General features: G+C 47.9%; 1 protein-coding gene across 2 annotated transcripts in view; it reads left to right on the forward strand.

Moving 5' to 3' along the window:
* EYA2 (EYA transcriptional coactivator and phosphatase 2) overlaps window positions 1-13,517 on the forward strand; it is a 253,768-nt gene that overhangs the window by 169,124 nt on the left and 71,127 nt on the right. For both annotated transcript variants that reach the window (XM_023626655.2, XM_070247876.1), the window contains exon 9: window positions 2,654-2,737. In XM_023626655.2, the coding sequence (XP_023482423.2) occupies window positions 2,654-2,737 (84 nt within the window). The remainder of the gene's footprint in view (window positions 1-2,653; window positions 2,738-13,517) is intronic.

The following is a 13,517-nucleotide window of genomic DNA, read 5'->3' on the forward strand; positions in this document are numbered from 1 at the left end:
TCACCCACGAGGCATCTAGGGCAGGGGGATAGAGTGGTGGGGTAGTGGGGAGAGGGACAGACCTTCTTCAGAGAGGATGTAATAGATAAATCAATGGGATCTGCATTAAATTTGAAAATATTCCCTGATTTTTAAAAATTCTCTTACCAAAATTTCTGTTTGACTGAACCACTCAGTTCAGATAAATTAGGATTTAGTCTATTTAGACCCCAGAAGCTTTCTCCAAAAACAATGGTTTTCAAACATTTTTTTACTATGACCCGTAATGAGAATGATACTTAATATTGTGACCCAGCGCATGCATACATGTAAATATAACTAGACAAAAAAATTCACAAAATAATACTCAGGTCTGCTAATTGCTTTGAAAACCTCTGCCCTGATTGACCTTTTTTCCTTCTAGATCCCACCTTTCTCTCCTTTTAAAGGCATGGCAAATGCCAATGTGTAGATACAGCCACTGGCTTCCAGAGAGTTGTCAGATGTGGCCCATTCAAGATGGCGGACTGAGTAGGTACACCTGCCCCCGCCAACCCCAGCTACATAAATGATCAGTCAGTCCCTTTGTTCTTAAAAATAATGATCTCCAGAAAAATGGGGAAAACCAACAGCATGAAAAATAAAGGCCAAGCTAACTAAATAAATGGCGGGAGGTAATTTAAGAAACAGAAAATAACTTAGAAAAATTCTGACTGGTTTTCTTACAAAGATTTAAGAAGATTTGTATCCATAAAATAAGAAGTGGATCCTCTTGGGCGGGGAACGCTCAGATGCCAAGTAAGAGCTTTTGAAAATTTTAAAATGATAGCAAGAATCAAAAGTTTAATAGAAGGGTTGAAAGAAAAAGTTTAAGAAATCTTCCAGAACGTGGATCAAAAAGACAAAAATTATAGAAAATATATTTTTTAAAGGATAAGCAATATCAATATGAAAAGTCTAATTTGACTACAGGGAATTCGAGAAAGAGAGAACAGTGGAAAAGATGGGAATAGATTATTTAAAGGAATAGGATTGGAAATGCTTGAGTGCTGACAGGATGAATGAAAAGAGACTACCCCTAGATGTGTCCTCATGGGACTTGAGGATACCAAGTATGAAGAAAAGATCCTAAAAACTCCAAGGGAGGAAAAAGTAAGAGCTATGAAGGAGTGAGGATCAGTGAAACATCAGACTTTGCATCAATCCTGCTGGACACTATAAGATAGTGGAGGAATTCTTTCCAAGATCTAGAGGACATTATTTTCCAATTGGAATTCTGCACCCAGTGGAACCATAAAGCAAAATAAAGACAACATCAGATTTTCAAGCATTCGGGAAGATTACTTTCCATCCATCCTTTCAGAAGGAGCAACTTAAGGATGTACTCAAGCAAAACAAGGAAGAAAACCAAGAAAGAGAGAGACTCGGGATCCAGGAAACAGTGGATTTGACCCAGAAATGCAGTAAAGGGAAGTCTCATCATATTAGCTATGTAGGAAAGCCTAAAAATGATCCAGTCCACACTGGAGCATGCTGTCACTGAGGATGAGCATCTTTAATATGGAGGATGTGGCTGAATTTGAGATCATCATGAAGGCACATTATTGCAAACAAGAAAATAATTAAAGTGATTCATAAACTCTAGAAAACAGAAAAAAGTGATACCAGACAGGCATGATTCCTATGTAACAAATATGGCATGATTTATTCGGGATAGAGTGCAAGAAAGGAGAATGCACATGACCTTGATGATAGGAACAATCTCCTTAAAGTGACTCCGGGGTTAAGACATTGGACACCTAGAGAAGGAAGTGAAATCCTAGCTCATTACTTGGCTCTGCAGCAAACGGTAATCTCAAGATAGAAATGCTGTTTACTGGTTACCAACTTTTAAAATCTACATATGGACAGAACACAGAAGACTTCAGTATAGTTATAAAACCAAATTCACACACCAGTGCATCCACACTGACGATGAAAAGTAAGCTCAGGCTGATGGGTATTAGAGAGAGGAGGAGGCAGGAGAAAGGGTGGACACCCGTATCTTCCTTATGGGGTTTACCGGTTTAGCGAAGGGAGAATGTCAAAAGCGCATGGAATTGGAAATAGAAAGGTTCACATATGTGAAAAATATAAAGTTCAAGAGACATGAGGGAAATTACCATGAGCAAAACCCTCATCTTTCACATTGCCCAGTCAAAAGACATTGTCTAAAGCTGGCAAATCGATAAGGTCTAAGTGTGTGTGTTAGAGTTATGGAGGTGATCACCAGAATTGCTCGAAACAGAAATGGTTAGAAGTAGTTGGGCTTATGGCGAGCAGTGAGTGCAAAATGGTAGTATTTCATTTCGTCAAATGAGTTATGTGACTTTTATTGTTGTTTTTGGACTGAACTCCTCCTTTTTTGAGGTTTTATATGCAAGGCAAGAACAGGCTTCTCGGTTCTGGCGTCTCTCGCGTTGATAGGAGCTCAGACACTGGCCATCCGAATATACTTTGCACAGCGGAGGTTGGATGGGGGCTCCAGGACGCATCAGTGGGTCGCATGTTTTATAACTTAAAGATAATGTTTTTCAAGATTTCTCTTTCCTCCCAGGCAATTAATCTCTGCAGACGTTAAGTCAGATGCAGGCAAGTCCATTTGTCTCCATTCTCTTCCTCTCTTTCATCACAGCGTGTGTTCGTGTGGGATCTGGACGAGACAATAATTATTTTTCACTCCTTACTCACGGGGACTTTTGCATCCAGATATGGGAAGGTAAGAATCCATTTTCTCTCTCTTTTTTTTTTTTTCCCACAAGACAGTCTGTCCAGCTGCTTTGTCCCGGGAACTGTGGGGGCAGTTTATGAGGCAGCTTCTCCAACAAAAGCTGCCCCCTTGGGTCAGCCCAGGTTTGAGAACTCCTACAGAATTTTCCCTGGACATGTGAAAATTTAATTAGTTTCCCTTCTACTGTCTCCCACGCCTTTTCTTCCAACCCATGAAGCCTTCAACATCCACTTGATAGGATGTAAGCTCCCACATAGTCTTTAGTTGTTTCCCTCCTAAGGGGGCTAGGATACACGGCAGCCAAAAACAGTCATCTCAGCTAAGAAACGAGGTAACGGATTTTGCTCCATCCCTGTTGTTTATCTTAGTGTCTCCGGCAGATGAATTCAATTTTCCTTCCGTTTTTCTGAGACAAGGGGGAGGCGTTTTGTCAGCCCCAGCGTGGATCTTAGCAACAGCTTTGCAAATGTATCATGGACCAATTATCTTGAGGAACCGCCCGTCAGAGTTCTGGGCAGATGCTGTCAGCTGATTGGTGGTGAATGGAGGAAACGTTGAAACCAACTTCCTAACGCAAAAATGACCCCAGCTGCTAAAACCCAGACCCTGCTGGATCTTTGCGTTCATCCCGTGGGATTTTCAACCAACCGCCGGCGGATGCTCCAGCTGGCTGCCCTCTCTTCGGGGAGACAGGTGGGGGTGAGGGGCAGGGCTTGGGAGGACTGGCCAGTTATCATCTCAGCCGAAGTGAGCGACCTGTTGGCAGCCGCTTCCACGCCTGGGTAGGAACCAGGCGACTTACCAGCGCCTGGAAAATATTTCTGTTTCTGTTTAGAGACCAGGAATATGATTTGACATCACCTCATAGCTTTTCCAGCTGCTCGTGGTTTTTATGGGGGTTATAACAAGCTGGATGTGTAATTAGCAACATAGATTTATCGTCTGCCATTAGGTTGTAAAGAGTCTAAAAATGGTGTTGGTGGTGCAGAAATCTCTTGCCGCGTAGGAATGCCGTTAATACGTCTAGCAGTGCTGCGGGAAATCCGGCGTGCGTTTTTGGACCGTGCACAGCTTAGGTAAAGGATGGCAGAGTGGAGAGCTGCTGAAAAGCCCAAGGCGTGGGCCTGGCAGCCTTTGTGAAAAGTTGGGCCGCCCCCAAGGGGCTAGAGTAATGGGTTGCCCACTAGGTCTTGGTGTTCTGTTGGGTTTTTAACCTCTCCAGTAAAGTCACCTCCCCTAAGAAGCGTCCCTTGGCTCTTCTTGCCCTTGGAGAGAGCCCTCTGAAGCTCTACAGTCCCATGCGACAGTTCAGTTCTCATGGATCCCGAGGGCTTTGTAATCTTGGGGATGGTTTTTGTGTCTGTGTCTCACCATCACTCCTTAAACCGAATTGTGCGCTCCCTGAAGACAGGGAGAAAGCCCAGAGCTCCTTTCTGGGCCCCATGCCACCCGGTCCATGTCATTCCTTATTGCCTGCTCCCTCTCTCCCGCCCTACCTCCTGACTCCACCTTCCAGGGTCTTTCATGAGCTCTCCGGCTCTGTTTCCTACTGTTTGTCCTCAGTTGCTTTCTGTCCTCGTGCCTGCCACATTCCCCCCCATTGCTGCTGGGCTCCTCCCAGAAGCAGAGCCTGAGACAAGGAGTGAGTGCAGGTGGTTTATTTGGGGGAAGCACCTGGTACAGAGTGGGAAACTGAGACAGGGAAGGGAAGGTGGCCAATACAGGGTACAGAAATAGTTATGCTGTGGTAACTGGGGCTCAGCCCCACCAGGGACCCCTGGGAGACTCTAGAACAAACCTCAGAGTTGACCCACCCAAGGAGCAAGGATGCTGGGATATTTATCCACAAATCCCCTTCCATCATGGGCTGAGGGCTTCTCCTAGGAACCTTATCTCCCGGCCTTGCTGGCCTGCCCCGAGAAAGCCCTGGGGCAGGACTCGCAGGTGCTAACAGTAGAAAACCACTGCATGTATGAGAATAGCAACAGCTGAGGGGACACGAGGGCGGGGCACTCTAGAAACCTCTGAGATAATCCAGAATGTTCTAGAAAGTTCTTTTACTGGATCAAATCTTACTTGTCTTTCAGTTCTCGTTTTAAATATAGCTTCCTCCAAGGGGACTTTCCTAACCGCTCTCCTCCATCTAAATTGCGTCTCTCCCCATAACTATGTTTTTCATTTGTGTTATAATTATGCACTTATTGTCTGTCTTCCTTCCATGCCATACATACCACAAGGGCAGGGACCATGAACATTTTTTATTGACCCAGCTAAGCTCAGGGCCAGAGTGACTCAATAAATATTTGTTGCCTGGATGTATCAGGACAGTCGCCTAGAATGAAAGCTGTATGACGACAGGCACTGGGATTTTTCTGTTTTGTTCATTGCTTTATCCCCAGTGAATAGAACAGTGCCCCACACTCAGTAGGCGTCAAATAAATATTTGCTGAGTGACGGAAGGAAGGAAGGAAAATAGTATGAAAACAAAAAATTCCTAACCGGTGGCCACCCGCCAAATGCAGCCTGCAGACATTTTTGTTTGGTCCCTCAAGTATTTGAAAAAATGTGAATTTAAAAATCAGGAGATTGCACAGACCAAAACAATCTAGATTTCCAACTCTTCTTGAAAAATTAGAAAATCTGGTAACCCTGCGTTCCCATGTGGCAGCAATCCACAGGAGCCGAGGAGTGATGGCCCTGGTCAGGGGCGGGGGGGAGGGAGGTGGGAGGGGACACGCTCTCCAGCCCATCCGCAGCCCCTGCCTGGCCTGAGTAACCCATTTACGGGACCCTCCTGGCCCCATTGGCATCCAAGTTTCAACATCCATCGTAGAATTTAAAAACCACAAAAGGTCCCAGCTGGAAGGACCATGCTGGGAGACCGTCATGCCCAGTTAGTCTCTGCGGTGCCTCAGGAGAGACGAGACCCAGAGAGAGCAGGATCGTGCAGGAGACAATGGGAGTCAGCCTCAGGCTCGCTTGCCTACTTGTGTGTTTCCAGGATGTCCAGGGAAAGCCGAGGTGAGGAGCTCTTACAGCCCCCAGGTCTCTGGGACCATCTTCATTCCTTTTCTAGAATGTTCCACTCCCTCCTCCAGCTGTCTTAGGTGAGGAATGAGTATTTTTTTATTTACTAAATCCATCCACCCTAAGAGAGACCCAAAATGACCATGGCTTAAACAAGATAGAAGTTTGTTTTTTTCACCTAGCAGTCCAGCCACACATGGTTCAAGCTGGTAAGGCTGCCACACAGAGCAGCCGGGGACTGGGACCCCTTCGTCTTGTTCTCTGCCATCCCTGGAGCGTTGCCCTCATTGGCAAGATTGTCTGCATTCCAGCCAGTGAGAAGGGGAAACAGGAAAAGGAGAGTTTACCCCTCTCTTTTGGATATTTTATTTGTATTTTTTTCCTTCTCTTTTAAGGGCCAGACCCAGAGGTGGCACATATCGTTTCTGCTCACATCCCCTTGGCTGGAACTTGATCACATGGCCACATCTAGCTGCAAGGGAGCTGGGAAATGTAGTCTAGTCACCTGCCCCATTAAAATTCGGGATTCTGTTAGAGAGAGAAAGCAAGAATGGATATTGGAGAAAACTAGCATTTTCTAGCACAAAGTATCACGTAACACAAGGAAGAAGAGTGAAAGAGGAAAATGTTGAGGAAAAATAAAATTAGTTCTGTTCAAGAGACCTAGAGAGCAACTGTATTTATGGGTCTGAAGCTCCAAAGAGAGTTCTGGGCTACAGTTACAAACTTGGAAGTTGGAAAAGTGTAGAGGATCTTGAGGAGCAGGAGTGTGAGTCCCATTTTGCAGACAGAGTAACTGAGACACAGGGAGGTCATGTAGTCAGGGTATTCGTAACAGAACTGAAATACATGACCTTGACTTTTGGCCCACAGCTCTTTCTCTTTATGCCTTTCCAGCAGCCGCAGCCATATGGAAATATTAACAGCTGGTATCAAGCAGGACTCTGAGTTTGAAATATGTAGTGTTTAAGCTACAAAGGGAATTTATTGGATTGCAATAACTGAAAAACCCAGAGATATCTGGGATTCAGGTCAGGCTGGATCCAGGAGCTCAAGCAATGTTCTTAGGGCTTGGTCTTTCTGCATCCCTCAGCCAACTTTCTCCATGTAGTGACTCCCTCTCAGCAATCCTGACTAAAATGGAAGATCTTCTATTTCCCAACTTCCAGTACAACTCCCAGGCTTGGATCTCATTGGCGCAAACGGGGTCAAGCCCATCCATATGCCAACTTCTGTGGCTCAGATTGGCCAGCCTAGACCGAGAACCCATTCCAGGCATAGAGAGAATGGTGGAGGAACAGGTCAGCTCCATCCCAGCCAAATGGATGGAGTGGGAGAAGGACGGTCCCCCAAAGGAAACTGAAGTGCTCTTTCCAGAAGCAGTGCGGACCGTGGAGGTCCACACGAGACGGGAAAGAGCAAAGCAGCTCTCTGCTTGTGGCCATTGTGCTGAGCGCTGTACAGGAAGCAGAAATCATCTCCGCTGTGGTCCCAGCCAGAGGAGCAACTCCCTGTTTACTTAGGGAAATAAGACCAGCAGAGCCAGAACGATTAAGGGATGATTCAAAACAGAGTGTTTGAGTTTTAAAACAGAAACTGGGCTCCCTTCCTGTTCCCAATCAAGGCATGTGCTGCTCGAGGCTGTCATCTCTCCACTTCCTTTCCGTCTCTTCCCACCCCGAACTCAAAGCCAGAGCCAGAGCCTCCCTTTGGTAGCTGTGCCTCCCGCATCTTGTGGATCCATTAGGATTCCCTGGAGAGCCGCAGCAGCCAGCGTTCCAGCCCCTTTCCTAGCCTCCCCTCACTCCCATCCGCCTCCCCGCGGTCCCTGAACTCAGTTTTTTTCCAGCCGGGATCAGGCAAACGCAGGGTGGTCGGGAGCGTCCGTCGATGGCCAGGAAGAGATTCTAAGCATATTAATCAGCAGTGCCCCCCCCCCCAACCCCGGGAGGGCACAGTGGCTCGGCCCTGCCTCCTCCTCCTTGGAAGCCTTGCCTTCCAGGCAGCTCAGTACCAACTGGAAGCCCAACTCCAGGACCAGTTGTGTTTTTTTTAATAACAGCTCCATTGACGTCTAATTCACATACCGTAAATGTACCGTTGCAACGTGTACAATTCAGGGGTTCTTAGTGTATTCACAGAGTTGTGCAGCCGTTGCCACTATCCAATTTTAGAATGTTTTCATCACCCCCCCAAAAGAAACGCCACACCCACTGGCAGTCACTGCCCATCTCCCTTCCCCCCAGCCCCTGGCACCCACTCATCCACCTCCCCTCTCTGTAGATTTGCCTCTTCTGGACATTTCTTAGAAAGTGAATCATACAGTAAGTGGTCGTCTGTGCCTGGCTTCTTTTGGTTAGCACAGTGTTTATCCCTGTTGTCGCATGTGCCATTACTTTGCTCCTTTTTATTGCCACGCAATCTGCCGCTGTGCCGATGTGCTGCATTTTGTCTGTCCGTTCATCAGTTCACCGTCAGCTGGGTTTGGGCTGTTTTGGATGATGCTGCTGTGAACATTCGTGGACAAGTTTCTGCACAGACACATGTTTTCACTTCTCTTAGGTGCTCACCTCGGAGTGGAATTGCTGGGTCACGTGGTAACTCTAGGTTGAACGTTTTGAGGCACTTTGTTGCCAGATTGTTTTCAAGAGTAGTTGCAACGTTTCCTTCCCATAAGCAATGTATAAGCGTTCCAGTCTCTCCACACCCTCACCAACGCTTCTTATTATCTTTTGACTATAGTCCTCTTAGCGGATGGAGGGTGGTATCTCACTGTGGTTCTGATTTGCATTTCCCTAATAACTAATATGTTAACTAATGACTAATGATGTTTTCATGTGCTTATTGGCCATTTGTAATATCTTCTTTGGAGAAATATCTGTTCCAATCCTTTGCCCATTTTTTAATTGGCTTATTTGTTGTAAGTGTTCCTCATATATTTTGGATGCCAGTCCCTTATCAGATATGTGATTTGCAAATATTTCCTCCCATTCTATGGGTTGTCTTTTCCCTTTATTGATGCTGTCCTTGAAGTATGTAAAGTACTGCAGGGGGAGGGGCTTGAAATTAAATTTGAGAACAGGCGGCCAAGGAAGGAGGCGTCCTGGAGAAGCTGAGTTTTTTTTAATATACGCAAAGTTTTGAGGTTGTATTCAACGTTGTATTTTAATCTTACATTGTAATCGTTTTTTAGAGGGCAATCTGTGTCCAGAATGATGAAATTACATGGTGATAAATACAGTATTCAACCTAAAGAGACAAAAATACAGAAGGGCACAGAGCAGTAGTCTTATCGGTGCGACACATTTTAAAATTTACTTTCACATGCTGAATCAGAGGAATTTAAGCCTAAATTAAATTGTTATTTTTATCTGTACAGTTCTTTAAGCTTTGAAAGTTATTTTTAAAGGCCAACGGCTAAATATTGTCAATATGCTATATTTCTAATCACAAGTACATCTTAACCTCCTGGATTCTAAAGACATGGGCCACCTAAAAATCACGGGCACACGCGCACCCACAGACATGCACACCCCCCACCATAGAGGGTTAAAGGGTCAAGCTTTGACAATTCTTTAAGTAAACAGTAGGCAAATTCAAGCTGCTACACATCTTAATGAAAAATAAGCAGCCAGAAAGAAATCCATTTAAAAAATAGATTAAGGAGCAACAGAGACTTAAATCTGTTAGTCTTTCTGGTGGAGGGGAGACTGTTCCGTCTACGCCTCGAGTAGCAGTATTTTCCAGTTAAAAGAGACTAACGTCTCTCCCCCTAAGAAACTTCTCGTGTAAGTGGCACGGTGTTTTTAAAGGGCGGCAAAGGAGGAATTGCACGTACGTGATTCAGTTTCTTGTTTGTTGTTGAATCCAGCTTGGTGGATAAAATGGATTCAGAACATCTTACTAGGAACAGCCGCAGGCCCGGCCGCCCACGAGAGCAGAGGGGCAGCCGCTCCTCACTGTGTAGGAAGCTGCTGCTTATCGAGCAGTGATTAAACTTAAGGACTTGTAAGAGAGGTGCGAAGATCAAGGCATTTTACCCCAAGATTCATATTCTTATGAAGAGAGTGTATTACCTGCAACACTCAGGGCAGCAAGGGGAACAATCTAAAAGACCGTTAAATGAGGGGACCAGCTTTGTCAACAGTGCCAGTCCCGCTGCCGGGAACGTTAAGGTAGCTGTCACTTCATTCCCTGGACGTTCAGCTTTGTAGGACTTTGGGATTATTCTCCGTAATCACGGGCGCAGTCGGGCGTCCGGCTGACGTGCCTTCTCCTCTCCCTGCGCCAGCCCCAAGTCCAGACACACCCTGGCCTGGCCTGGACGAGCCCTGTATCTGTCACCTCGCACTACGAGGCAAACGTTTCCTGTAACTTCCACACTGGCTTAAAGCAGCTCATAGTTAAATATGAGCGTTCTGTACAAGGACAGTTACCCTTTACAAAAGCAAAACCATCCTACAAAAATTACTGGAGGCTGAGTTACAACATAAACTGTGGTTTGAAATCACATTTGCGTAAGTCTCAAATTTACAAGAAAAAAAAATCAGTTCCAGGGGCTGGCCAAGTGGTGCAGCGGCTAAGTTCACATGCTCAGCTTCAGTGACCCGAGGTTCACAGGTTTGGATCCCAGGCGTGGACCTACACACCGTTCATCAAGCCGTGCTGTGGCAGCATCCCACATACAAAGTGGAGGAAGATTGGCACACGTGTTAGCTCAGGGCAAATCTTCCTCACCAAAAAAAAAAAAAAAATCAGTTGTGGGCTAGCTGCTGTACTGCTGAAGTTCTCTGGTGTGGTCACTCTCAGCTCTGTCATATGCCCTTTACAGTGGAGGAGGGATGTTTAAAAGGTTCAGCAAAGCTGAGCTGTTCTCTCCTTTGGAGGTGAAAGTAAATTCCGTGGCTGGATGAGAAGTTTTACCACTATCATCAGTTGATGGAGAGTCAGTGTCGTCATTTTTGTAAGGATTCAGTCTGTTGTAAAGGGCTTCAGTTACATTCCACTGCCTTCTCAGTTCACCCCCTGGTGGGAGACGGGATGTTCTCACTCGATAATGTGCACATCACATGCACTAAGCCAGGGACGCCTTCCCCCTGAGAAGCCGAATTTTGAATAAAGACTTAAAAGAAGTGGAAGAAGAGATATCTGGTGGAAGAGCAGAGGGAACAGCAAGTGCAAAGGCCCTGTGGCAGAAGATTGCCAGGTGGATTTGAGGGACAAGAAGGAAGCTGGTGCGGCTGGAGCAGAGCAAGCGAGGGGGAGAGTAGTACCGTAAGCAGCTTTTACTCCGAAGTGGGAGCCATGGATGTTTAGAGTAGAGGCAGGAGAGGGTCTGAGTTATATTTCTAAAGAATCCCTCTGGCTGTTCCCCGGGAGAGTAGACTATAGAGGAATGAGGTTGGAGGCAGGGACACCAGGGAGGAGGCGGCTGCAACAGTGCGGCTGAAAGGTGAGGGTTGTTTACACGGGGCCGAAGAGATGGGGGTGGTGAGAAGTTAGCAGGCTGGATATATTTTGAAGGCAAAGCCGACCACGGAGCTTCCTTACTCACCTCCTGGGCTGCAGAGATGCCCCATCCTCTGTCTCTGGTCTCCCTTAGAAGGGACCTGATCTCTCCTCCCCTGTCACCAACCAGCAAAGTCGTCTAGAACAAATCCGCCGTTTTTCGCCCGTTCACGGTGAGCCAAGTCCTCAGCTGTGGGCAGTGTTCTTTTTGGAGCTGGACCTCAGATGCGGAAGTTGAGTTATTCACGTTCTTGGTCCACTCGAGGCCCCTTTCCTGTTTCACGTGGGTTCGGATGGGTGCTTCCTTCCGGACCCGTTTGTCCGCTCCCCGCCACCCCCCCCCATAGTGTACTGTGTAGCTTCTCGCCTGTTTTCCTGTCAAATACGCATCGCCGTTCTGCGTGCATCTCTTTGCCGCATATGTAAATGGCGTCGTTTAAATGCCCCGTGGCTCTCCCTTTTCTCCCTCTGCTCTGTGGTTTTCCATCCGTCCATGTCGCCGTACATCCAGCTCCATTGCTGGACCTCAGTGGTTCTCAACTGGAGGCGATCCTGCCCCACGAGAGACATTTGGTAACGTCATCAGTGTTTGTAGTTGTCATGACTTGGGGGTGTGCTCCCAGCGTCCAGTGGGTGGAGGCCGGGGATGCTGCTAAAATGTCCTCTGACACGCCGGACAGCCCCACAGCAGAGGATTCTCCAGCCCCAAACGTCCATAGGGCTATGGTTGGGAGACCCTGCCATCTAACTGCTGCTCTGAACCCCAAGGTGCCACGTCCCCTTATCCCCCTCCATGGGGAGGACCCCCGGCTCCCCCAGCTCTCCCACAGCACAGACAACGCTGTATCCTTCAGGGACTGCTCTGAGCCTTCCACCTCTCTCTCCCTGACTCCTCGCCACAAACCTAGAAACTTGGCGCCTCCTATTGTACACATTTCTGGAGAAACTGAGGCTCAGAAAGGTGGCATGATTCAGCCAGGGTCACCCTGCTTGGAAGGGATGAAAGCCAGGATGTGGCTCACTGCTCTTAACCATGTATCTCAACCGCGTCCCGGGGATCCCCATGAATGTCCTCAGGGTAAACAGTAAAAGCCCCCGGAGTGAATCTTCCGCTTGACTGTGAGGGTCTGGTTTGCTCACAGCTTCATCCCTGGGCACCAGCCATGCCTGGCTTATTTGTGGAATAAACAAAGAAATCAATAGCAGACGGGCAGGGAGTTTTCAGCGTGTGTGGTTGCAAGCCCTGTAGAAATGAGATTGCAGGGTGCCTGCCCCCCAGGGAACGAATGTCCACACGTGTGACAAGACAGGGGCCTATCAGCCTCTCCCCAAGGCCGGGATGCTGGGTGCCAGCCTGGCCTGGCCTCACCCCGGGCCAGGGGTTCAGCAAAGCTGTGGGGTGTTGAGCCAGTAGTCCCTGGAGGCAGGCCTGGGGCCGGGGACACTTGGCAGGTGGGGGACCTGGGATGGGATCAGGTGTCCCTTGGTGCCGTCCATGCAGAGTCCCCTCCTGGGTTTCCTTCCATGTCACCCCTTTAAAGGGCCAGGCCCTGCTCAATCTGAAGAGATTAGAGGTTTCGAGCTGGCAGTCTGGGACCAAACGGCCTGAAAACAGCTTTAGTTTGGCCCCGTGGTGTTTCCTTAAGGTGCAGACTCATTGCTTATATTTTAAAACCCAGATGTCTGACATGAACATCGTGAGGAGTGTGACTCCGGGTGAATCCCCGCCTCAGCCTCATCCTGCAGGGAGCTGTGGGGGAAACACACCCATCCTGGACATTGTCCTGCCTCCGGGGACGAGAGCTGGATTCCCACCCCTGGGCCTCAGTCACTGGGGACAGGCATCCCCACGGGGCAGAGACTCCCAGGCACTTCTGGCCTCAGGGCATCCTGGCCAAGTGGCCCCAGGAGCCCAGGGTGGGCCTCAGAAGAGAGTTGGAGATTCCAGTCCCCTTGTGGGCACAGGCTGCGGCATAGGTGCACAGCACTGGAAAAGGGGAGCAGGGTCTGGACGGAGCACCAGTAGCGTTCACTCCTCCGTCCGTCCATCCTTCCGTTCATTCATCCATCCGTTCATTCTTCCATCCATCCTTGTATCCATCGGCCCTCCATCCCTTCCTCCATCCATCATCCCATTTATTCTCTCATTCGTTCGTGAACATTGTGTGAATATTGATGTGTCCAGCCCTGTGCCGGGGTCCACTCGGGGGGTGGGAGTGAACGCATGGACGAG

The sequence above is a fragment of the Equus caballus genome, chromosome 22 (genome assembly GCF_041296265.1).
Source record: "Equus caballus isolate H_3958 breed thoroughbred chromosome 22, TB-T2T, whole genome shotgun sequence".
Classification (NCBI taxonomy): Eukaryota; Metazoa; Chordata; class Mammalia; order Perissodactyla; family Equidae; genus Equus; species Equus caballus.